Raw genomic sequence first — 27,838 nt, 5'->3', positions numbered from 1 at the left:
CGCGAGCAATTCTCGGGTTTTGTGCGGCATCAGGCATTTTTTGCGGCCGCGCGAGCAGTTCTTGGGTGATTTGTGGTGCAGCTGGAGGCTCAAAGTTGCCAATAAACCTTGAAGGAGACTCTCACCAAATGGACAATGAAGTCTCATCACGAGCGAGACAGAAGTGAGAGGAACGCCAAGACAATCACCTGCGAAATATTACCCATAAAATTCCTCCAGCGCAGCACTTTGTGTACCAGCAACTCAAATCGCGCTCAAGTGATGCAGAAATGGCACGAAGATGGAAGTGTGAAGTGAATTAGTCTTCTTGCGAAACTGTAATTTGATAATTACACATCCACACAACTTCTGCACAGCATCAATTGCAATTGCGCTGCAAATGATGCTCAACTTCCCAATTTTTTCCCGCTCCTCTTTGCAGCCCTCAAGAAAAGACTTGCGGGATTTTTTCTTTCCATTTATTGAGACGCTTTTTCATTGCATATTATATGTTATCAATTGCAATTATGTACCTACGATATAATTATACATATACTGTTTAGTCTGCATAATAAATAACACTCAATCAATTGGCATTGTTCGCAATGCTGCTGAAAAAATCATATTTACAAGAAAAAATATACTTCCTCGTGGCTCACAATTCACCTTTCGCAGATGTTCACAGTGGCAAGGAGAGAAATAGCACAGGTTTTCTCTATCTTCGTCCACGCAAGAGTTTCTTCAATGTTTTTGGCACACTTTTTCCATCAGAATCTGATCGTCCTGAAGAGATATCCAAACATTTTTCCTTTTTTTTTAATTTTTTGAACAACAAATTGTCAAAACTTTTTTTTAATCAAACCAAAAGTGTTGTTTAAAGAGTCATTTAACTTGTTGTAAAATTCATTCTGAAAATAAATTTACGTGGATTTTGATGTATTTTGAGGTTAAGTGTGAATATAAAGTGAGGTTATGAGTACATCTAGACATACTTATTCAATCATTTTATGGATTTTCATCTGATATTGCTCAATAAAGCTCTCTAACGACTCCTCATCATATTTTCTAATAAAAACATTACTGTCATATTAGTTAAATAGTTACTTAACTCGCCAACATAACCTAACTTTCTCTCTTTTCTTAAAGACCTGATTCTTCCGATTCTTCTCATTTTCCTGTGAATTCTCCCACACTCTGTGCTATTTCCCTTTGCACCACTGTCAGTGCGAATTCAAGATTTTCCTTTATCGTAAATTTGCAAATCAATTTCACCGGTAACACATCATCATGATGTCTTTCGTCCCAAAAACAACGCATTGCTTTTGTGTATTTCGCTCGGGTGATAAAATCGCACGAAGATTCGCTCTTATGTCACGCATTTATTGGCATTAAATTCTTCAGTCGTGATTTTACATTGCGCTCCGAATGTCTTTCACCCAAGGAGAAAAAACCCCTCTCAATAAAACGCAAAGGAAAATTTACAATTTTAATGAAATACAATTTGAAAATGAAAAAAAAAATTTGTACGTAAAATTAACCTTCATTAACAGCTAAAATTTGCGCTGATTTCACTTTAACAGCATCTCTAATATTTTCAACACTCGAAATCTGTGTGCGGATTAAATTGTAATGTGTTTCCTTTTATTCTCTCTCATCTCTACTTAAGAAGAAGACTTGACTTTGCATGAGGAAAGTGAATGTAATAATTACTATTATAGATAATCACAGAATTAAAAACTACATTTTTTTTATCATGTTCTTCTGTAGCTCAAGAAAATGTCGCCAAGAATTTTGTTGCTGGTTTGTGTTCATTAAATTGAGATTTTTGTTGCATAAAGTGTGACAAGTTTCTCTTTTTTTTAAGTACCTTATCAAGTATTCTCTAACAATATTCTTGCCTTTATACTTCATTATCTTACACAAATTTCTACGCAATATTCGCTACTCTTCGTGCAGTTCTGCGCGGCTTCAATATATCAACAAAAAAAAGATCGAAATCGTGTGCGATTGAAGAGGAGAATTCCCTAAACAAACCAGGAAATGTCACTACTCAGCATCTCTCTGTCGACTTGTGTTGTGCAGTATTGGATGCAATTGATATTTGATAGCGTGAGCGATGATAAATTGGCACAAGAGAAAGTCCAGTTGCGCGTGAGTCGCGCGCAACTTAACTGCCGGTGTGTTTCTTCTGGCGCGCTCCGATCACTCTGTACACATCCTGCGGCGGCGTTTCCTTGTACAGGCTGTCGGAGGGACTCTTGGAGTTCTCCCGGTGGCCCAGCGAGCGCCGCCCGGTGAAGGAAGAGTCGCGGATGAGCGGCATTCGCGACCAGAAGCGCATCAGCACGGGCTTCTGCTGCTTCGTGGCGTTTCTGCCCCACGCCGGCGGATACCAGGCGTGCTTCCGCTGCGCCGGCTCACTCGGCACCACCGTCGCCGGCTTCCGCGTGAGTGACTCAGGGATGAGTCGGTTCATATTTGGCACGAAGCGATGCGACGCCGGTCCGGGGAATCTGATCAAGTCCGCCTTGAACTCCTCCGGCGAATCCTCATCCTCATCCTCTGCCGGGAATCTTATCCGGTTGCTCGGTCTGGTCGTGGTCCGGCGCACGTGATTGACCCTGCTTGCCGGAGACTCCGTCGTCGACGGCTCCACTGTCGTCTCAGTGCTGAAAGGAATGGTGGTTTGAGGCGCAACAGTCGTCGGACTCTTGAGATGATGATAGACGAAGCGATTGTTGGCATCAATCTTCTCCATGGCGGCATCTTTCTGCTCCTGCTGAATCACCATTTCCCGCATCTTCTTCTCAGTCTCGCTCTCATCCGCCAGCCCCAGAAGCTCCTTGTCACCCTCGAATTGCGTGCTGAGCGGCACTTCTGTGCTGGAAATGAAGACATTCGGGATGGGCGTGACGATCAGCACGGACTCCTTTCGACTCGGCTTGAACTTATCCGTAATGATGACCACGCGCTTCTCCTCCAGCGGCTTCAGCGTCGTGGGCATTCGCTCCACAGTCTGCGTGGTTGGTGATGTCGTCGTGCTCTGCGTGAACACTTCCGTGATCGCCTCGTCACTCACTGTCGTGCTCTCCTCCATGTCTGTGCTCTCAGTCGCACTCACGTCCAGGAATTCGTCCCTCTCGAGCTCATTCGCTCTAAGCGTACTATTCTCCAGATCCTCCTCCTCCTCAGTGACTAAAGCTGGCGTGGAGAATCCCTCCAAGTCTGCGGGTTGCGTCGTGTTTTCCTCCAGCACGAGGAATTCCGTCGCATTGGCAAGCATTTCCGTTGAGGAAACCTCAGCAGCGGAAGAGGTCGTGAAGCTCTCCAGCGTTGTCGTTTCCGTGATATTTTCCGTCGCATCCTCACTCGAGGCTAGAGACATATCTGTGGTGAACTGGAATGGAAAATATTGTCATCCTAAATATGTTGGCCAGAAAAAAACCCCTTCAATTCATTCACATTTGCCAATATTTGCTGAAATATTCCACAGCAAACACTCCGCAAATGCCTCACTAAATACACTGTCATGCAAAATGTTCGCTTTAAGGGGGAATTGGTAATTTTTCTTCTGATATTTACCATAGTTTTTCCTCATCAGGAAGATATTGAGCCGCCTTGCAAATTTCAGAATCATGCTTTTTGTCTCAAATAAATCTCTTAAAATGTCTCTAAATACAGCCTTATGAAGAAACTTGAACACTCAATTAGATTTAGCCCAAAAATTGAGGTCAAACCTAAGATAGGAAGTCTATTTGTTCTGAAAATGAAACTCTTAAGTTTTTAGAATATCTTCTCTATGGCAAAAATACGTTCCAGTCGTCGGCAAGAATGTAAAAGAACTCATAAGAAATTACCTTGAAGCACCTTTTCTCGAAGAAACCATTTGCTAAACCGCGTGTTTATTCGATAAAATTCTATATTCTCTCAAGTAAAAATCATACATTCTTCGTATTAGAACACATTGAGTTGTCTTTTATGTACATATTTACATCTTAAACTATCTATGAATCACTTTAATCTTCGGTTTCTCTTTCAAATAGACTTCTTTTGAATTGTGAACACATTTGCACGACAGTGTGTGGGGAATTCTCGACCAAAAACCCATCATTAACATGACATTATCATACTTTCGTTCCTTCATCGAAGCTCGTGGTCGTCTCTCGCTGGCTCTCTCGGATGCTCGAGGGCTGCTCCTCGAGGCGGTCGTCGTCGGTGCTGAGGCCCATCGGCGGCCTCCTGGCCTCCTCGCTCTGCTCCAGCTTCGAATCGGCGTCCAGGGAGAGCGGCAGGTTGACCTGGAAGGGGCCGCTGGTGTCGTAGGCGTCGTAGTCGTAGACCTCGTCGTCCTCGGCCTGCAGATTGGTGGACGCGAGGATGGACTGCAGGCGGTTGGCCAGCAGATCATTGGGATCGATGCTCACCACCCTGATGCACTGGCCACGGTGGTCCACCTTGAAGCCGGGCGGACACGGCAGTGACTCATTGCGAAAGTTGGGCGCGATGAAGATGGACTTGGGCGTGATCTTGCGCGTCATGTCGCTGTGGAAGGGATTCTGCGAGTCCACCCTGAGCCATGCCTCCCACGCCAGGTGATCCGGATTGCTCGCCAGGGGCTTCGATGTCACGGGCAGCGCGGCCACTTGGCCGAGCAAGTGCGAGCAGAGAGTGTAGAAGATCACAATCAGTGGATTCGGCGTCATGTCTTATCTTCACTTCATTGCATCACACACTCCAGCATGCTGTCATCTCACTCAGCCTCTCGCGGGATCTGCAAGGAGAAAAATGCCCATCTAATTAGCCTTCCAGCTTACTTTTTGCTCTGCGCCTTAAGTCAAAACACCATTTATTGGGTGTTGATTTCAATAATAATGAGCGCACGGTTGTTACACAGCCAATTTAGCCATTGTTGTGAGCCTCGCGTGGCTTCTCAATGTCTGCACTCAATCAGACAAATTGGCAAAAATTGACATGATTTCATATTACACCATTGATTTATTGTTGGCTGGCTGTCGTGGCATTGAGAACCTTGGCGTGGTCGCTGATCAAGATCGCAACTTGAACTTTAGTGGAACATATTTTGCTCCCCGATCAAAAAACAGAACATTTGCCTCCAGTAGCGTAGCAAATTCAATTCCCTTTAGCTTCTGCTTTTGCTTTTCAAATTGTCTTTTCTGAAATTCGAAATTATTCTCATACTACACGGCAAATGTTAACCCGCTTCCACTCAATTTCACTACGCCACTGTCTCTGTGTCTTCTTATTGTTATTTCGCGCAGTCACTCTGTCTCTTCCTCATTTCTCCGTCAATCGACGCGTCAATCTGCCGATAATTGGGTGATATTTGGGTTATATGTCTTCGCCAACAGTGTGACTAGTGAATCTCAACATTGTGCTCAATTCCAGGGCACAAACTTGCGCCTAGCTTAATCGTGACTTGACCCAGCATCCCAAGGAGAGAGAAGCCAGAGAGAAACTCCCAAGAGTGTCTCTCTTGGGCAGTAATTATCGAATCGTAAAATCACTTTGATCTTTTCTAACACGCTCTCAATTTGCCACAATTTAACAAGATGTCTGCGGCGTGGAAGACTCTCTGCGCGAAGAGCTTAATTAATTGCTGGTGATAAGAAGAGTTGCAACAGTGTTTATGGCTTTAAAGTCCAACACTCTGAAGCGCGTCGCCCAATACAAATTGATTGATAGTCTTGTGATCTTCTGAGGTCATGCCTTTTTTTCGCCTTCTCTCGCATCTCTCTTTCTAACATCATTCAAACACACATGAATATACGGATGACGACCCAGTTCATTCAATCGCTCAATTCAATAAATTTCATATTTATTCCTCATCCCAGTGCAAGTGTACGACTTTTACGAAACACACCATCAAAATGTAAACCAATAGACTTCCAATATTTATTAACCAAATGTGTTTCAAGGTATTTGGCGTTGATTAAATTCGTGATTTCTGAATCACGTTCGAAATTGCTGTTATGTTGTTTTTCTAACTCCTATTAGCTATGAGAAGAAATTCACAATTTTCCAAGAAATCCCCCAGCATTTCCTCACGTGTGTCCCTCTCTCGACTTCTCCCATTTCAAATTACCAACTGCACTTTGTTCAATTGCCGCCCAAGAATAAATGTAGGTTTTTATATCACATTGTTTTCTCCAATTCTACGTTCTAAGTCACATTGCATCTCTCTCTCTCGCGCGCTCTTCTGAGAATGAGATTGGTAGAATAGATACTCACGAAATTACGAGACATACAAGTGGACTGAAAATTTATATGTTTCTCAATGATCTTGATATTTTAGCCTAGAAAGAGAGAGACAGAGAGAGAGAGAAAAGCAGCTTCCAGAAGAAAGCCACTCGCGCTCTGTGAAGAAATCTTCAGCAGAATTGCTCAGAAAGCGAAAATATTAACGGTTAATCGAGCAAGAATACTCTCTCAAATAAGACAAGTGTCTTATAAATAAAATATTCTGCAAAAGAAAGTTTCAATCGTATCTTTTCACTGTATGGACACTAATGAACATTTGTAAGCACATATATTTCAGTCAGAAAATATATTAAGCATTTTCGAAGAAAAAAGTGCCACGATTTAAGCTTGGTTTCCTTGAGCTTAGAAGACGGCTCTCTGCATCTTCGAATTCCTGTCGAATTGAATGCAATGATGGCTCATTAAGTTTCAAGTTGAAAACACACCGGCAAGATTCGCATGAAGGAGTCCAAAATCTATTCTTGGAAATGGAAAAAGAGTTTTCTGTGCGAAGTTCTCTTCCATCACTTGGGAGATTTACCGTCCAGAACATGATTTTGCGATTGCACACGAACACTGGAGGAGAACTTGAGTGGTTTCTTCACAATTTGATAAATCTCATGTGTCTGCCAATTGAGGGAAAATGTCTGGACTAAACTGTGCAGAACCATTTTGAAGTTGAATGGAAATGAGAGGCAAATTTCTCATCTTAATCGTGCACTTCACAAATCCAGCATTTCCTGCATTTCTCTGGACTTCTTTTTCACTATTTCCTTTTTTTTGTAAGAAGAAAACCACTTGGAAAATTTATTTTTAACATCCCTTCTTCTTCTGCACCAGGAATAATGTCTGGCAGTGAATATGAATATTTTTCATCTGCCTTTGGCAAAGGCGAAGTGTGTATAAAATGAAAATTTACACACTCCCGAAGTGAAAATATTTTTAAAGAGTGAAATTTTTGGCTTTTATGCCGTGTGCCATTCATATATTTTATTTTAGGACAAACTTCGTGTTGGACTTGAGAGACTGTAAAGACGGAGATTAACATTATTTTTAGGAGAGGGAGAGAAGTGTAATGGTGAAAAAAAAACAGAGACACGAGAGCGCCAAGAAAGAAACACACAAAAGCTCCTTCCAAGACCAGATTATATGACTGATGAGAGTTTCTTCTTTGACGTAATTAATGTCATTTTAACGTATTCCTCTTTATGTAAACCATTTCTCAAACATCATAAATTTTGTCTTCTGCAGTATGAAAACATGCGCGGCCGCAGGAAAAATATAGATATATACACTTGGTTAATAAGACGAAGGTAAGGAGACATGAAAAAGATCTCGTGTTGTTATTTTTTATATGGGCTCTGACATTTTATCAAGTGAAAAACTGGTTCTTCTGCCAATTTATCTATTGACTTTATCCATTTTCATTCACATTTCATGTGTGGAAGCCGAGTGAAGAAAAAAGGCAATATATCGACATTAATACTTGTAAGGTCAACAGGTAATAAGAAAAATCTTCCACGAACGCATACACACCTCAGCACTTGCGATCTTAAGAGCATTTCCACCCATTTTCGCACGCCGTTCAACTTTTTTTCCAGCCTCCACAAACATGAATTCAAGCCAATTCAATTCAGCCATCCTTTTGCGAATGCATTCAGGTAAATGTGAATAGGAATAAATTCAATTGCCTCTGCGGAATTTCCTCTCCAGTCAAGTCAAGTCTGAAAATCGAATGGTACAAAATGCGCTCTCTTACGATGCACACAATCAAGTGGGGAGCAAAAAGGGAAATTCATCCCTAAAAGCTGTTGCGTGCAAGGAAGATATAATATGCACCAAATCTGTACACCACACAATTCTACAATTCCTCTGCAGAATCTTCAGACACTTCTGAACGTCTTTAGAGGCATTCTCAATAGCTTTTTCAACTCATTCAACTGCTTCTCACGCTAAATTCTCACTTATCACAATCTAACCTAAGTTTTGCCTTTAGAAAATGCTTTGAAAAATTCTGACTAAATTGTTAGGTTATGAATTGGACTTAAAAAGATGAGTTTTGAACTAATTTAGACCTTTATAAACCTGGAAATGAGTAAATACAGTGAATTTCAGAATATTTCTACCAGATAAGGTTGAATTTATCATTTTAAAGCAAAAAGGATTGACTTTTTTGAGGTTATGATTGACTTTAAAGCTTTTTCTCAGTTAACATAAAGTTTTTTCTATCTGTGGAGAAAAAAATTTTCTAGATTAAGGACAAATTTTATCTCTTTGAGGGTTATTAAATCGACAGAATCTGTTTTAAATCAATCACATAGCCTAGAAAAGACAAGAAACTTTTTTTATCTTAGTAAAATCATATAGAAAATGCGTGAATTTGTAGAAAACAGAAGCTTTTGCAATGCAGATATTCCTAATATTTCATCACTTCCAATTCCCAAACACTTCCACAAAGCTGTACACCACTTCCGACCACAATATCTGCCCCTTGGTTGCGAGGAATATGAGTGAGAGGTTAAAAATGTAAATCCAATTTGAGATGCACCGTCATTCCTATACAATTTCTCCCATCTGTGGCAGCACCTGTTTTCAGGAAATGCCTCTGCTCGGCATCCTTCTGCGCCTCCAGACATGGACAATTAATTTTAGATGAGTCACCGTCTTTGCATCGAACGATTGTGTCGTTTGAAATGCATGAAAATGCTTCTCCGCAGAGAATCACCTTTTTTTCTAGCCAGAAAGACACTTTTATTCTTATTTCCAGTGCTCAAGACTGTGTAAATAACTGAACCGCATCGTGTCTTTTATAATCTATCCAGTTATTTTAATAATCTTTCTGAAAATGTGAAGCCAGTGGAACGACTGTTGCTCTCCATCCACATCAAATGGGCTCCATGGCAAATTCTTGTGCGCGCATTTTTCTCACCACCTCAAATCTTTCCATCCATTGTCGCTCAGCTGAGCAATATTGGTCATACTGAGTTCCTTGACCGAAGAAAACACTGCCGAAATGAGAGCTGAGTGTGAAAATCAGAGCCTAATACGAATTATTCGTCATTATAATGCACCAATTCTTGTACAGAATTACCTCATCCTTCAAACCACACGAAATTCCCATTCAATATTGAGGTTCTGAGAAATGTGATCAGTCAATTAGTCATACAATATTATTGACTGTCAGTTTGCAGTGAAGATGTAAAAGCCCTGGATTTATAAGAGCCTTCAGAGAAGCTGAAAACTAGGAAAAGAAATAGAAATCTTGGCTGATTTTGCGTGTTTTTCATTCGTGTGCTTGTAAAGAACAAAGTCTAAAGAAATCATCACATCATGTTAAATAGAAGAGCATGTCATCAAATTAATTTGGTGGTTTTTGTGGCCAATTCACTCTGTGCACGCAATATGACAGCGCAAGTGTTTAATGATACTAATTAATTGTTTAAGATCAGTGCTAAGAGGAAAAAAACAAATGAGATCTTGAGTCGAGTGTTTGTGTCTTACATTGTGACACAGTAATAAGAGAGAAGTGAATTTGATTGCCTCTAATTTACGAGCAGAATTGGAAACTTCTCGCGTGAGATGTTCACAAGATGCACACTTGAAACAATTGACTCAAAAGACGTTCCATCGAAATAAGGGCGGAAAAAATGCGCTAATTCCCCAAGTGGGTGTTATTCGGGGGATAAAAAAGACAGTCAAGTGTGCATTTTCACAATCCAACAACCCAGAAGACACAGAAAAAGTCACATTATCATCGCTCGCGTTGCAAGAAGAACAATAATAAAGTGCAAGAGTGGATTCTAGAGCAAGAGAGATGCAATTGAGAATAGTGTTTCTTGTGCAATAAGTGGCAAGAAGAGAGGCCATGATGTGTGCATATCTTAATGAGAATAGATGTGAGATAGTGAGTAACAGAAATTCAATTATACCCCATTTGAGGTCACTCTTCCTGCGATGCGTATTCTCATGTGTGTTATTTGCATAAAATGGCCCCCAGATAAAGGAAACTCCTCTGCATGACCAGAAAAGTTCACTTCGCGAAGCCACAAATGTCTGCTCTGCCGCTTGGCCTTAACCTTTTCCACACGCGTGTGCACACAGTTCGAGGATTTTTCCCAACTTGACTTGGAGCCAAGATTGTAGAACAAAAAAATTCCCCATTTCGATTTGGATGTCGCAACTCAGTCAAACGCCACTAGAAAAATTCTTTGAAGTGCGATCATAATTCTCACTGTTGCGGTAAATATCAAGGGGTAGATATTGTGGTCAGAAGTGATGTACAAATCAGTAGGAGTTTTAGGAAGTGGAAGTGTTTCAATTTATGCAACATTTGGTTCACAACACTTTGATTTTCAACAGATTATTTTACTGTCAGAAATTAATTTTAAACCAAATCTTAATTTTTACATGATTTTTAAAATTTTAAATTTTAAAAAATACGTTAAAGTGCAATTTAAGCTGAAGAAAATCATAAAATATTATATGAAAACGTGAATTTGAATATTTACTTTAACATTTTTGTTAGTTTTTTGTTGATTTTTCTGATATCTGACAAGTGTAAAGGATTCTTCATACAAATTGTAAAAGTGTCAGGAAATGGTGTACAGATTTTAGCCATATTATCTTCCCCTTGGCGAATATTTCCCGCGCGCATATCTTATTTAGGCGCGCGCGCGATGATCATAATTCATTCACGCTGTCCGAGAGCCTCAGAGTTGGTCTTTGGCCAGAACGAGTGCCTTCTCAGATGAGCGGCAGATGATTTAAAAAAAATCCTGAAAACGTCTCTTTGTGGGACGTCTTCCGACTCTTTGAAGCCTCAATAGACAGATTATTCAGCATTGGCTGTTCAGCTTTTTGTCCATCGCGCCCAGGTGGTAATCTTCTCAAGACAAGGATGAAATTGGAAATGTTTGTTCTTCTCTTGAGACTCTTTTTCCGCCTTTATTTGCCATTTTGACATGAGAGTGCCTCAGAGAATGCGTGTGTTTACTTTACGATGGGAAAATATTTTCTCACAACAACAAATGTTGAGACATTTTATCTTCCCACAAAAAATAGATAAATTACACGAGGATTTTTATCATATTCATTGCACACCGCAGATATGACAAATGCTGATGCAGCCAACGCTTTTGCCACACTATTGCTTATCACAGTTGAAAAAAGTCTTGTGTTTTTTCCCAATTGATTTGCCATTTATCATGTGTGTCTGACTAAATACTATATTCGACATTGCAAAATAAACTTTAAAACTTCACTTTCTTCCAGACAAAACTTGCGCATCGCATGTTTAGGAAGGTCAAGGCGAAGATATTGCGCGGTGACTTTCTTGCTGACATGAAGTGAGAGTAATTAATTAATATCATCTCATATATGAGACTTTTACAAAATTTGAATACTTTGTGTTTTATTTTATAAGCTGAGAAAGGGGAAAAGTGATATTACAAAATACTTTTTTACTTCTTCTTCTTATCTTCCAAATAGACAAATTAATTTTGTCACGAAGAGCGGGGTGAAGAAGGTAAAACAGCAACTGCAGTGAAATGGAATATTTTAGCATTTACAGCACCCAAGAAAAAAAGGCAACAAGCAGTTTCAGAGTGGAACAAGTCAAGCGAGTGAGGAAACCCAAACTAATTGAAACCTCTGAAGATTGTCTTTCGTGAAAACCTTTTTCCTGTTTTATGCAAATACTCTGCAAACAGATACATCAACTGTATTTGTATTCTGCAGCTCGATTGCAAAGTGAAATGTTCACAGCGTGTCCTGAATTCATGATTAAAGCCGAAGATGAGTTGGATAATTTTGCACACACTGTCTTGAGGAGGTCACAATGGAAACCGTAACGTGAAATTTCATGTAATAGCTTCAATAGCAGTAAAAATAATTTTGCATAAATCGGAATTTTTCCACTCAAGTCAAAATCTCTTGGTGCTGAATTTATTGGAGAACAGCAGAAAGCAAGACATGAGAAAAATATACATGTTATAAGCGAACGTTTTGCAATTATCAAATTTCAGTTATTTTGTAAACGCATTTCGCGAGATTGCGTCGCGCTGATCAAACCCATCAAATTCGCATAAAAATTTACATACACTTTCACTCTTTTCTTGCGCTTCATCGCTGAATAGGTGAAAGACAAATGGCTGATTGTTTGCAAACAATAATAATAATTTTTAGAAATTTGTGAGAATTCTTTTTGTGAGTGAAATTTACACAATTACAGCAAAATTTATGTGCATCTCACACAAAGAAGTTCTATCAAATCAGGATTGTGTCAGAATTATGTATGAAAAATTGCTGAAATTTCAGAGATTGCGATTCAAAGTTTGTTGTTGTTTTTTGTTTTGTGGAAGAGATAAATTTAAATTTAATGTCTTTTATAGTTTTTACTACAATTCATTTTTATGGTGTTGATGAATTTGTATGCCGTAAAACTTATGAACTCTTGTGAATTCATTAATGTTTAATTTTTTTAAAAATATAATAGCTATCTAGATTTACTAAAATGTGTGAATTATGAAAAATTTCTAATTTGAAAATCAAATAAATTACCAAAGAAAAATTCAACTATCTGGCGTAAAAATCATTCTAACATCTTTAAGCTTAGGTAATATTGTGAGTTTAGCAGCTCAACTACTTAATTATACAGTTGATGACTTATATATTTGCCATAGGATAAGATAACATTTCTCCGATGCAAAATTTCAAGCCTTCCACGCAAAATCTCAAAGTATTTTACGTAATTTTATTTCCCCAAAAACCATCCACGAAGGAATAGTAAATAAATTTTTGCCAGATAAACCAAACAACTAATATTTTGCCAGGCAATTAACACATTTCACCGAAGTTAAAAGGCGATTTTGCCATAAGAAAGTTGCAAATAAATATGTGTTGAAGCCTGCGAATGTGTGCAAAGTGTTGATAAATGGCTATTTGACCGGTAAACTCTGAATGGCATGACTGACAGAATAGGCGATTTCCAATATGTGTATGTTTATTTTATTATTGCACAGACAGACAGAGCGATGAGAAACGTGCGGCATAATTTGCATAAATATATTACACTCTTGGTCGCCTTCAAATCCGTGTTTGGGAAATTTTCTAAAAATTGTCGCACTTGCCAAAAATTTCTACACATGCATAATTACCCGACTTTCAGTTGTGAAAAATCGCACACAGTGTCGTCAGAAATGTTTATACCCGGTCTTTAAAGTCGAGCATAATTCTCCAAACATAGTCCATAGCCAAGGGGGAGATAGTATTGCTGTTTCCACAATAATTTGCAAATTATAATAAATATCTTAAGCTTTCATGCGATATTTCTAAAAAGATCCACTTAAAACCACTGTTTTGAGGATCTTTTCCCGAGCATAACTTCAAAATCACTGATTTAGAGTCAAAAACCGCGTAGGAAATGGTCTCAATAAACATTTTCCAAGTCTACAATAGGTCTTTCAATCAATCTTTATTGCATGAAAATGCTCAATTGTGACAATTATTAGCAATAAGCTAGAAAAACATTATTTCTTCGTACAATTCAAGAGAAACCCAAAGAATCAGGATGATAAGTCAGAAAAAGAAGCGCACAGGAAATGAAGATGGTGAGTTTTTGAACACTTTTGCTGCACTGTACACCACTTTCTGACTATATTATCTCCCCCTTGCCCAGAGATTGTATACAAATTCCGATGAATTTATGACTTCAGAACATTTGCCTTCGTTTGTGGTGCAAAATTGAAACAAATAGCTTGTCTACTCGTTTAATATCTCTTCCACAGACAATAAATTTTCACTGGGTGTAATATTTGGACAGACGTTGTGAAGACAAAACAATAAATCCCCCCATATTACCATGTGCATCAAAATTGTATAATGCACTTACGCCCAGAGTTGAATTGCTTCAAACATCCGCCACTTTCATCTCAACTTCCCCCTTTACTGCAATGTATGATACTTAATTTATATCACATCTCATATAAAGCGAATCTGGAATTATGATTGACGTCAAATTATGGCATTTAGCATATCTCAGGGTGTAAATTCACTCAGACATTCCGCCATGAGCTGCGAGATGGTGAGAATTGTGTGTGAGAAGTTGCAGCAATTTGTATTCATACAGAAGGTCCGAAACTTTGAGGTCAATAGGCGAAATTAAGTTTAATTTATTAGAAAGTAATTGCCACTCTTTCTCTCTGTCCATTGGTGATGGCATTAGGCTGTATTGGGTCATCGTGCAGGAGGAAATAGTGCTCATGAAGACTCATTGAAGTCTCTTTTTAACCACGCTGCAAGTTGACAATACTTTAGATAAGGCAACTTGACCCAAAAGTGGAGGTGAAAGCAAATATCCAGTCAATATAATATAATGTTAAGTAGCGCGATAAGTCGTTCAAATCACATAACTCTCATTAATTATATTGTCAGTGATTGCATAATCGACAAATAGCACAAATAGATATGAGAATTGGTCTCTTGATTGCTCAATTATGGTCAAATTTCGCGCAATACACCACAGCAATTTGCTCTAAGTCTTAATGCTAAACTTGCGAGGACTTCAGAGGTCATTAAACTGTAATTCCCATTATTTAAGTACACTTTGTATACAAGTGTGCTGAATTTCTATAATGTTAGAATAACAAACAGTTCCGCACAAATCAACATTTATCTTGCAAATTTAAATAATAGCCAAGCGGCGCACGAGGAAAGGAAATATTTCTCTAAAAGTAATTAGGCAGACCAACAAGAAACTGATAATGGAATCTCCACTAATGAATCCTAATGACTCTCACTTTTTAGGTGGAACAACAAAGCGCCTTCGGGCTTTTGCAAGAAAACACACTGCAATTTTTTTTTTTTTTGAAAATCAAACCAGTGGCAGAAATATGAACATATTGTTTGATTGTCTAGTTGAATTTCTTCCCCGCCAAAAAAAATATATCATCAAACACGTCCAACAGCAATTTGCTGTGATATGGAGAAGTGGTAAATATAATTTGAAAGTGAAATAATGTGAAAACACCAGAGTTGACCTGATAATTGATACAGAAAACAGCACTGAAGGCAGGTTTTGTTAATAAACAACAATTTAGTCTATCTTTCTCCACCTCTTGTTAACTCCACTTCTGAGTAACAATGACGATATGAGGCTCTCCATGCGAGATTGCTCTGCACAGCAGCGTCAAATTGATTGACGATGGCGCCATTTAGATGAAGATTAACACGTTTACTCCCCATCTCACTTCGTCGCACACAACAACACATCATCATCGCATCCCATCGAGGAGGCTACAAAAGTTGGTGACTTTTCACCACGAACATTATTGCTCCATCATGTAATTTAAGTACTCTGTGCACACGTGATTGGGTGGTAAGTTGATTGGTCAATACGAGAAAGTTATTCTAAATGTGCTGTAACCATTTACAAACGACAACATCTTGTAATCATGAGACGCACTATTCCCCAAGTTCATGCCTTATCGCCCAGCTCGATGGTTATTCATGAAAATTTCCTCAGAAGCGAGAGCGAGAGAGGTCATTGTGTGATCAGTGATTGTGCAGGGATGCCCAAAGGTCACTGTCTGATGGACTGTCTGGTCCTCATGTTGCACAATTCCGCGATAAAGGCGCGCGCGCATTTCAAAACACCCCGAAAAGGTACATGGCAAACATCCAACATCACAACGCAGAAGATAAATTGATTGATCATTGCGCCTCAAGTTTGCAAACACACACTCTTTATTTGCAAAAATTGAAATACACCGACTTTAAATCATGTTTCTCCCTCAATCAGCGCCAAGTGAAATGACTCACATTTACATAATTTATCCATTATGAGGCGCACAGCGAGTATTTGACATAGTGGATAATTAAAAATTACCATCTCCCACCTGTACACAAACTGGGACAATTTCTTGACTGTCACTTTGTGAGTCGCGTGGCAGCAATGAAGCTCTTAGTGAAGCTTGTGAGTGAGAAAATCCGCAGAATCGCAGAAAAATCAATGGAATATCGGACACAACGCACAATCCAGATGTGTAAACACTCCACATCACGACCTCTTCGGATCAGTTGGGTCAAGTCCCTCCTTTTCTTTCGCACTCGCCCATTCAATGGTAATTTAATGATAATTTAGAGGCCCAAAATGTATAAATTCAAAACATATTATTACGAAATGCCTCATCTTAGTCATCGACAAGTGTGCAGGAAAATTTCTCAAGTTCACCGATTAATGGCTTTTTCACTTTTCATTACTCGTTTGCAAAGACTCTTTTCTCATCACTTGAGGGTCGCCGCGTGAGCTCGTGAACTTGTGAATTGTTTTTCAAACTACACTTTGGCGAGAGAGAGAAAAAATAATCATGAAAACGCAATGAAAAGAATACATTCAATTCATCAGTACAAAGCTGACGTTGAAATTGAAAATAATCTATCATTTTTCTCTATAATTTCCATGAAATTAAGAAAATGTTTTCGTAACTCCTATTTTAGTGGATAAATTCATGCCTATTAACTGCTAATTAAGCTTCTTTTTACGATTTGAATTATAATTATTGGCTGAAAGTTCAGTTTGACTCATTAAAATATGTTTTATTACCACAAAACACCACTAATAGAGTCGCCATCGTCGCCATATTGGCAACTAGCGAATTGAATTGGAGAAACTAATATCCATCGGGCACCCCACAATATTGCAGTTTTCTAGCACTTTTTACAATCTACTGCGGAAAAGAGATCACAAGAGAAGAAAGTGCGAAGCGAAGAAGGACTGAAACGTCAGAGAAAAGTTGGCGCCACTTTTCACAATAAGAATCTGGCAACCCTACTGAGCATTGTTGGCAAAACGTCCATCTGAGTGGCGTACAAACCAAATTTCATGTGTGATTCAGAAAATGCGCACAGGAAAGCCACATGTCGAACTTCTATTCCTCGGAGACAGTTCTCAGTAGAACTTTCCGAGATGACCAGCAATTAGACGCGAGACAGGTCTGTAACTTCTCAGGTGACCTACATAGCGTCCATGCTGAGAATCAATATCTTCACCTCTGTGGCAGACGTTGAGCTTCAGCAAGTCTTTCAGAATTAATCACAGTGGAAAGTGTGGGGAATCTTCCAAGTCCCACAGAGGGTGGATGATCTCCCCAAATGTCTGCCAATCATTTGTGTCCTTCACGCAGTCAGCAATTTGGCGGTGAAATTAGAGAGTTGAACGCGTTGTGAAAAGTGACGACTTGCAAATTGTGTCCCAGACTAATTATATATTGAATCACAGCGTAAAATCCAAGTCATTTCGTCACTGCTCACATCCCGGATTTAACACCATATAATTTGCGCCATGAGACTCGCACACTGCAGTGAATTAAAGAGGCATATTATCACACCCAGAGAAAGGATTATCAAGAGCACTCTTTTTTTCTCCAAACAATCAAACTGGCTTTTCGTCCACACTTTCCCATCCGCGCACGTCGCGGGCAAAATCAAACCACACGCCTAATAATGTGGTCAGTGGAGGATTTTTTTCTCCGTCTCTTGCCAGGGCAGAAAACCAGTCAAATGACTGGTTTTTTTTTTGACAATATTTTTAGTTTTCAGTGCCAAAACTTCTTTTTTTGCAAACCCAAATCAGCTGGTGAGCTTATTTTTGTGTTGCGGCAAACGCGTCATTGTGGCCTTTGATAAGATGTTCGCAACTGTCTCAGAGATGTTTATTTTCTCCCTACTCTTCCTCAATCTGTCCATTATCGCAAATTGAATGCTCTCCACTGGGTGTAAGAAGTAGACTTTATGGTGTAGGAGAAGTTGACAAGACAAGATTTATAAACTTGAATACATTTTAGTGAAAGGTAGATCTCATTTTAAACACTCTTGCAGTCCAAACTTGAATGTATGCGTGACGGAAAATAATGTTGAACAGTTAATTGTAAAATTACTCGGACACGATTCACTTATATATATATATATATATATATATATATATTTAATAATTAACTAGCTTGATATTGATATGAAAGATTGATGCCTTTGAGAGACCTTCAATCAATTTGAATTAAATCCCATGAACACATTTTTGCAGCAAACGAAGCTAGAATTGAATTTGCGCTTCGGGTTGGAAAACAGGTAGACTGATGAGAATCATCATAAAATCTATAAAACTCAAAATATTCTTTCACATAAAAGCCATAAAAATCACTTAAAGTTCAAACATAGAGTCAGAAAAGCCATGGATAATAAACATAAAATAAAGTCTGTGCATATTTTTGAAGGATTTCTTAGGATTAAACCCAATAAACTTGTGAACGTGTCTCAGATTTGTGCCCTAAAATAACCGTCACAAGTTCACAGCCTCCGGAGGAAACCTCAGACCTGCTATGCTAATGCGAGAGTGAGTGAGAAACGAGATCCTTAATTGCCTCGCATGCATCATAAATGTCATGCAATGTGAGAGAAAAAATGGGATGATCTTTTGCATAGGATCGTAACGGTGCAATTCTTGCATCTCAGATCAATGCGTGAAAAACCGGGTTCTTTATGCCTGTCACAAGTGTCACTGGAGATGAGAAGTTATTAAGCATTTTACTGCCGATCTCTTCACTCACTTATCAGTCAATTTTTGCTGGTGGAAAATTTCGTCTCGCGCACGAAAAAAAAATCACACGGTGAAGGAAACAACGTCAATAAGTTCGGGTGGAAAACAACAGACAGAAGACAAGCCGACGAAAACTGCGGTGACCGGATGATACTTCTGTCCACACATCAATTCAATTCGCCCGCATTTCCGGTGCTCAGCGATATTTTCTGTCTCAAATTGTGCGTATCATGTACAATTTTTCTTGGCTCTTGCACGCGCAATCGTACGCAATTTCATCAGCGAAGCGCGTCTTTACCGAAATGTAGCGATATGGCTACAAATTACCATGAGCTTCCCTATAAAATAAATGCGATTGAGAGTGTAATTTGATGATGAATCCATAAATGGAATGGCGCAGTGTTAATTTTCAATTTTCATTAACTCTTCCATGCACGATGTGCTCTTGGGGGAAGATAGTTTGGGGAAATCGCAAGTGAATATTTAATGCCGTGTGAGCTTCGAGACATCTCCAACCCTCGCGTGTGTCACAGCAAAGTGACCCTCCGCGATGTGAACTGCGCCAGAGTTCAATGCTCAAGATTGCCACGGGTCGGAAACAGAGACAATCTGGGAGATAGAGGAGGGAAAAAAACGAGTCAAAAATCTCATTCACTGATTAAAAAGTGACTTGAGACACACATCAAGATTCCTCCTCTCTTACGGCTTCTTCTGTGAAATGTCATTTCACCAATAAAATGGATTGATTAGAGGCGATAGTTAAACTGAAGGCCATTAAAGACGCCTCTTTTTATTGCCTCGAAGATATTCTTTTTCGCAATGAAACATTGCGATTGATTTGACTTCCAATCACATGCACAAAAGCGAGACAAAAAGTAGATTAAGAACTAACTTGTGAGCAATATTTTCCTGTATTTATTTCCCAATTCGCCGCATCTCAGCCAGGAAGAGACGAAGTCTACTCAATTTCTGTGCCCACCAAAGTCAAGATGGGAAGTGCGAGGTGAGAAACAAAAGAATTAGAAGATGAAATTGCATCTCAAGGAAATTATCTAATAAAGAGAAAATAAGCCGTCCATAATGTAAATTCTTCTCCATCAAAGTCCATTGCTCCAACAATGTAATCTTTACTTGATTTATTCACATGAAACACACTGTATAAGTATGCATATTTCCTGTTTGTACAATTTCATTGTGCATACACACAATGTTTTTTTTTTTCGAAGCATCTTCAGAGCGAGAGAGAAAGAGAAAGATGAGAAATCTCAAGAAATCTGCAAAAGTGCACCTTCTTTCATCGCCTCATCGCCACAATATTATACATCTCTCTCGATTCCCAATTTTGTCGCGAATGTTAATTTTGGGGCAGAAATTACACAAGTTGAGACGTTAATTTTCCGTTTATTAGATATGTAATTTTGAAACTCGGTTCCCCCCAAAGGAGTTAAATTGCAGCTTGAGATTGCGATGGCTTAAGGAAATGCCAAGTGAGTGTATAATTTCCATCTTCAATTCCCGAAAACTTCATCTTCACCCTCCACGAAAACACGAAATGGCTCTTGAGGGGAACGTGAATAATAGAAATGTTTATATTCTTGCAGCATCCGCAGAACTATTTCCACATGCGACTCTGCAGGCTGAAGACATTCCATGGGTGTCAACTCTCATGCAATCTCTAAACTTGGAATTTGTTAATTTAGTGGTGTTGCATTGAAAGTGTTTCTTTTATCTCATCTATGGTAATTTCCCCAGCACTATTATTGTCATCGTTGTTGGGGTGTTGTATAAAATTATCATCGCCACACTCAAATTATATACGCGCGCAGTTTTAAAGCTATATTCCAAGTGAAGTAATTAGCATTTTATGAGACTCTGGAGCATAATGATGACGATGTAAGACAAATTTGCAATCGAGCATAATGTCAAGTCTGCTTCGTTGCACTTTTAAAATAAAATACCACCAAGTTTCCATTTTTCCCATGGCTTTTCCTTTCAGTGCGCCAAAGCGGCCTCAATGGCTCATTGAGACATTAAGGAATTTTATCAATGGAAGACTCGATTATCGCAAGTTATCATTAAATGTTATGAAATAGCAATTTTTGCGACATATATATTGGGAAATGTTGAATTTTAACCCATTAATTTGATGCTTCTGAACTAATTTCATCCATCAGTTAATGAGAGAAATTGGAGGCTTTTCCCGCAAAAGGTCATACAAATTTAGCATAAAGCAGCCTCGCAAGATGTTTATATTGGCCAAAAACATTCCAATTTTGACCAGCAGAATCAGCATGATTCTGTTTAACACCCCTCAAAGGCTTGATTATTTGCTTAATGCTTCATCTCAAGTGCAATTCTCACTTTCCATCGCGATTTCTTGATGATATTCCAAGAACACTCCAAATTGCCACTACAAGTCATTGCATCGTCTAGCACCTTTGACTCTCTCTCTCTCTCTCTCTCTCTCGTTCTCTGCCTTCTTTGTCACCACAAAATATCTCTATAATTGCTTAATTGAAATCAATGAGCACAAATACGGCGTCTTCTTTGCAAATCAACACAATTTCTTTTGTCCGCCATGCGATAATTGTGTTATGCATCTTTGGAAATTGTCAACAAACACATCTGGAAAAGGTCAAAAAGGAAAAATCAGAAAGCCATTCGTCACTCTCGGGTTTGTCTTATCATCTCGGAGAAATTCTTTTTCGCCTTCTGTGTGCACAGCACATAATATGCATGATGCAGCAAAGGAGAATGCACATATAATTTCTTTGTGCGCCCCAAGATGCAGACGAAGAAAAGAAAATTTACAAAATATCGGGCTTCTGTTGGGACAAATGAGGTCACACTCAGCTTGTAGCCCAAAAGTGCCACATTATTCACTGTTTATTGCTCTTTTTTTCCCCCTCGCTGCGCGAATAATCACCATTCAATAAGTCAATTTATTGATGGAAGAGAAACAAGTGCGCTGAGATGTGAAAAGCGAAGAAAAAACAGAGTGCAAATCTTAAAATTTCAACTATTTCAACTATGGCATCTCTCTCAGTCAGATTTTCGCATTCTTAAGCACGCTTTATAAAGAGCTTATGCGGCAAGTACAAATCCGTTCTCTTTCTTCTCGCGAACACACCACATTTTCTGAAGGTTGGCAAGAGGCGGGCGTCTTTTTCTTTTGACTCATATTTTCCTCGGCTTTTATTCTTATTTGTCAAACGTTGATGGTGTGTTTTTTGCCTTAATGGGCCATTTAACAAAAATGCCTGATGAAAGTGCCGGAAATGTGATTCAAAGTCACTTAGGCGTATCTCTTCGCGTGAAGGGAACTTTTTTTTCTTACCCTCACTTTGTGCGGGAAGGAAGAAGATGCCCTTTGAAGGAATTCCTCTGCACAACAAAATTCTGTACATAAGACGACGGTGAAAGAAGGCAAGAAGTGCAATGACTTTGGTGGAATTATTATTATTTTTATACATAAACCGTAGGATTTTGTTCTTTTACATTTATATGTATACAGTAAAATGAAGAATATTGATGACAAATCTTATTAATTACCCCAAAAGTTGACATATTGCATTGAGATTGCATTGGAGTTTCAGATGGATATTTCTCTCAGTGTGTAATAATATTTCACCATAAAATACCGTGAAATTGTGTATTGAAAGGTGAAATGTGCATAAAAATGCGCGAACCACTTAAAATTGCATTACAAGAAAAATCTTGAAAGTGAAAAAAATTATTTTAGCCAGAGTTTTCAGGTAACATGACATCATTAATTGGAAGTGAAATGAGAATTTTATTATCAGTAGTTGATTTTTGGTAGCAAAAGTGATTATATTTTATCTTATGCAATTGTAGCATGAATTTAAACATATTTTCTTCGACAAGACAATTAATGAAAGCAAAGGCATGTCAATGGAAAACATGGCGTGCAAATCTTCCAAAGAATTCACTATAATAACACAATATTATTGCTATATAATTTTCCACATTTGCCCAAATGATGGGAAAATGTGAATAAAATCGCGTGACAGTCAAAAACTGATAATATATATTTTATGAATGAATTTCCATCAAATGATGTGTAAAAACCAATAAAGTGTCAAAGTGAAAATGCCTTTTAATTTTTTTTTCTCTCCCATCGCATCGAAATTTAAATGTTGTCTCAGAAAAGACAGAAGAAAACGGTTGATTTGTTATCGTGATAAGAGTAAATTGGTAGGTTGACCTTAATTTTCTGGTCACGTCTGTAAAACTTGACCAAAAATAGAAACACCCTCGGCGTCTTTCACACTACACACAGATTTGTCAACTCACAGTGAATAAAAGTCACAGTCTGGAATGGGTTCTTGAGAGACTCTTTTTCTCTTCCCACTTTTTCTCAAACATGAGAAACTCATGTTGAGCCCTTGAAGGCGGAATTCTGGGGTATAATAAATATTTTTGCACTGCGTTGCCAAAAAAGCTTGAAAATTGTTGCTAAACATTCTGAGTATTTGTGTGTATTTCATACACAATTTGCGTTACTCAGTGCATGAAATATGCCATGCCATTTTGCGTTGCTCGACTAAATATTTGTATCATTATGTGCTGCAAAGTGATGAGAAAACATGAGAAATTTGCGTCAAGAGAGGAGAGAGAGAAAGACATTGAATTTCTCATATATGATTTTGAGGTGAAATGCCACTATTTATTGAGCCTAAATTGTAATTTAGTACTTGAGTCGCCATGTGTATTGAAATAGTTACGAAAGAAAGTTACGTTTGTGCTCAATTTTTATGTAATTCCTCATTTTATTAGGTAGTGTATTTATTTTGCCATTCGGAGACACATTAACTTATATTTATACACCCAAATGAAAGACTATCCATGTTGTGACGGTTTATTCAAGAGAGCAACAGAGAGAAGGAGAGCCAGAAGTGATGAGAAAAAGATCCAGGTAAAGTACTACATATCTACATATAGAGAAAATACAACAGATGATGATACACACATCGCATAATATGGCCATCGTACACGTTTAGAGCGGATGGTTCGGCAGAAAAAAGTGCTAAAGAAACGTGAAAAAGAAATGTTTTTTTTTTCTTCTTTTTTCTGCTTTTGTATTCGAAAAAATTGTAGATAAATTCTGCACTAAGAGAAATCTGTTTATTTATGTGAAACGTCTGTTAAAATTCATATGGATTGTCCTGCGATTTTCGTAATATTTCTAAGTCCTCAACAAATGGGCATAATTATATGGTTCTCAATCAATTTCTAACGTGAAAACAACCAAAAGAAACGAAACATGATTTGTTAGTCTGTTATGAGACATTTCCTTCAATTGTACATGCACGGATCATATGACAATCCTACGACTGTCCTCTGATATTCATATAAGCTTTCTCATTCTGACAAAGTTAAAACAATTTGTGATCTGTGATAAACACATCATCTATTTGACGTACAATTGTAGTAAACCAAAAAGTTCCCTGTGACATTGTGATGGACTTTCATAAGACAGTCACTATCAACTTTTGTGTGAATCTGCTCCAGATTTCTCTGAGTGCATGGCATTGAAGGGAAGGAAGAGTTCAGAGGCACCACAAATGTGACTATAGTTTGCGGTAAACTGTAGCATATAAGAGAAGATTCGCGCTGATTGCAGAAAATGAAGCGAAGAAGACAATGAGATGGTATTTAGTTTGTGTCCAAAAAGTCAAATATAGAAATCACCTCCAATTTATTTTGCTATCCGGGCTTTTTCAATGCTCTCAGATGATATTATTTAACAGAAGATGTCAAGCGTCATGAGACAAAATAATGTGCCATTTGGCATTTTATATAGAGTGAGTAGGATTTGAAGTGAAAAATTAACCATAAATTAAATTAAATGGCACCTTATGCATAAATTACTCGAATGTAATACGTTGGAAAATGTCTTGTTCTTTACCTCTCAACACACACGGAGCAAGATGATGAAGAGCAGAAAGTTAATCACTGATGCAGTTTCTCAGGTAAGAAATTGGCGTCACTGTTAGACCAAGTTTTTCTCCTCTCTATCTCGTTGGCTCTGTTGAGCAGCAAAGTTGGCAAAGTTGTGATAAGACAATCTGTGTCTCACTTGTGGCGAAAATAAATTCTTCTCTCTTTCTCTCTTTGTTCACGCACAAAATTTTCCTCCTTCACATGTGGATTTTCCTTTCTCAAGAGAATTAACCCGACGTGTGTTCTTCTATTCGACAAAGAAATCCTTCTTGTGCTTGTGTGAGGTTCTTTCCCACCTTCGTCACTTGTTTCTTCCTTTGTGCATTTGACTACACAATCTCTTTCACTACAGCCTCCCTTCCAGCACTGTGTCTTTTCTTCTCACTAACATTTAACAATATGATCACACAAAAATTCCACGCACCAAATGAATAAATAAATAAGAGGTGAAATATATTACACGACTGTGAGATACACTGAGAAATTGCCACAAAAAGGAAATGTGTGCCTTTTTTCGAAATATATCATAAATGAAAAATAAATAATGTGCTTGATTGAATTGCCTGGGAGTTGAGGAAAAAAGCAGGTCACAGAAATTCGAGGTGATATTTTAGTATATGTAGAGAAATTACTGAACCGAAGACAAGAGAGAGAGACAATTTGATCTGCACTTGAGTTGTCTTAAGCGTTTGGTCGTCAACAAATTCTGGGCCTGAGGAAGAGAGATTCTTCTTCTCCTCCACCACACAGCACTTCTTCAGCCAAACACAAAGTCCTTTTCGTACCACCAGAATGTCTCACAACACTTTGTGCTCTGCCTCCGATGGGAAAATATCCATGGTTGTAGGTGCAAAATTTCACTGGTGCACCGCGCGACACACGCGAATTGAGAAAAATCCACCACTTTTACCCACTCTTTCGCGGCAATTTGCCTTTATTTTCACTTCGCTGGGTGAGTTTGTTTATTAATGATATTTCGTGCACCACAAGACACTGTGCAATGCAGAATTGTGGATGCGGAGAGATCTTTGGCGGTTTGCAGAAGAGACCATTCACTTGTGCGCGTCAAACACAACTGGATAGTCGTCGCCTTTCAGATGTGCCTGAAGCCTCAAAGCTAAACACTCACTCACTCTTGGCTTTTGGCTCGGCCAAGCCAGTTTTGCTCGCACACAAGCAACGGCGTCATGTAGAAATTCTCCTTCACTTCTCTCTCACCATGTCGGGCATAGGGAACAAGTTGCCCTCAGCAGTGGCATCGGGAAAATCAACTTGCGAAATAGAAAAGCAGCGCACGAGAATTCACTATCGCGCTTCTTCGCCCCCTTCTTTGCGGGAATTCTCCGGGATCACTCTCTGCCAAGCAAGATGATATCAATTGCGATATGATAATTTCTCATAGCACACAAAAGCTGGGATTCACATGCTAATATTTTCCCCCCATTTCCACTTGCGCTAGTCGTCATAATTTTAATTAATTGATTAATCATTTAATTAAAATCCCTGCTCCGCAAGACAGACATCCCTTTTGTTGACTGAGCCTCGCTCTAGTTTGATTAGCCATCGTCACATTTTGAATGATGATATTTATCTGTTCAGAAAATTTCCGCTTATGGAACATTATTATCTTTGCTTTTTTCTCTCTTCTCTGGAAAAGTCAAGGCAGTGAAGCTCTGTCAGACCACAATGTACACCCCAGAAAAGAATTCTTTTCACTTCCACCAACGTTTAAAAGCAACACGGAATCTTAATAAATTAAAGAATTAAAATTTGAGTAAAAATTATTTTTAAAAAGTATTATTTTCCAAGGAAAATTGCAAAATATTGCTAGAAATCATATTATGATTCGAAAATATTACAATTTTTGATTATTTTCTCCATATATGGTCGCCAGAGGGCAGCAAAGTAGGCGTGGTGAATGCATAATTTTCTCTTTTTCTGCATTTTTACACTCTATGATTTCCCGGCGTGAAACTTTGTGTAGAAAAAAGCCCAGTTTTATAATCATTAAACTAAAAGGAATAAATATTGATTAAATATTCACAAAATAATCTAAAAATTCATACAATAACCAAATATTTCATTGATGGTCTGGACTTTTCATAAGTATTTTCAAGTAATTAAAACTCTTCTATTTTTGAAATAATGACCAGAATTTACATCAAAATACAGTTCAGTTAACCAATACTCAATCACGTTGTGTGTTTGTATGTCCTATTGCTTCGCCAGACACTGTGTGAGTGAAGAATTGGGCAAAACATGTTCTCAAAAATATTCCCATTTTTATGGGATTCTCAGGAAAAGTCCCGATAGAAACACTTTCACCCAATACTAAGGCAGGTACGCAATGGAGTCTGACCCTGATCATTATCAAGTCTAATTTGAAGTTAAAGTCCCTTTCGGTCTATTGCTCCTGGACTAGCTTATGACTCCCTGCACCTAATCCTTTTCACATGCAAATGTACTGAGTGCTCACGTGGCCCATCTTTCGTCCCGCAGGTAGAACAAGAGGCACAAATGCAATTGAATAACATCACCGCTGGAATTTACATAAAGTTAACCGACTGTAGAGCATTTAAAGCACAATTGACGGGTGAAAATTATTTTGCCTAATTGGAAAAATGTGTACATTCACATCGCGCAATTTGCCATTTTGAACAGACTCTCACTCTCTTGAGACACTTCGCACAGTGTAATTAGCACAGCGAGATAAATTTATTTTCTTACACTTGTGGATAATATTTGCATACAATGTTTTTTATTTTAAGATTTTATTTTCACTTCTTCTTAGTTATTAGCCGTAAAATTTCCCCCCTAATGATTCCCCTATTCTTGGGAATTCAGCAATCTAGCCAATGGGATGATAGGCGATATAAGAGCGAAAGGTACACCAAACAGAGTGATTAGACTCGCCTTTCACTCTAAGATGCATTTGATGACTCCGCTCAAGACTCTGCACTTATTCATTCTGGCTCTCGGGTCAATTGCATTTAACGATATGGTATTTAGTGCGAAGAATATCGTGATGTTGCCCTCAAAATGCCATTC

General features: G+C 38.5%; 1 protein-coding gene across 1 annotated transcript; it reads right to left on the bottom strand.

Annotated features, from left to right (window-relative positions):
• Window positions 1-451: 451 nt before the first annotated feature.
• On the bottom strand, window positions 452-25,861 carry LOC132255531 (uncharacterized). The gene is made up of 3 exons (XM_059751609.1): window positions 24,756-25,861; window positions 4,110-4,750; window positions 452-3,376 (listed from the first exon to the last, which is right to left on the bottom strand). Exons 2-3 carry the CDS (start codon window positions 4,680-4,682, stop codon window positions 2,147-2,149), a joined length of 1,803 nt encoding a protein of 600 aa, XP_059607592.1. The 5' UTR covers window positions 4,683-4,750; window positions 24,756-25,861; the 3' UTR covers window positions 452-2,146.
• Between the last annotated feature and the right edge of the window lie 1,977 nt (window positions 25,862-27,838).

Source organism: Phlebotomus argentipes, unplaced genomic scaffold (assembly GCF_947086385.1).
Source record: "Phlebotomus argentipes unplaced genomic scaffold, Phlebotomus argentipes genome assembly contig_5, whole genome shotgun sequence".
Classification (NCBI taxonomy): Eukaryota; Metazoa; Arthropoda; class Insecta; order Diptera; family Psychodidae; genus Phlebotomus; species Phlebotomus argentipes.
The sequence above is the reverse complement of the archived record's forward strand: the minus strand, read 5'-3'. Positions and strand labels throughout refer to the sequence as shown.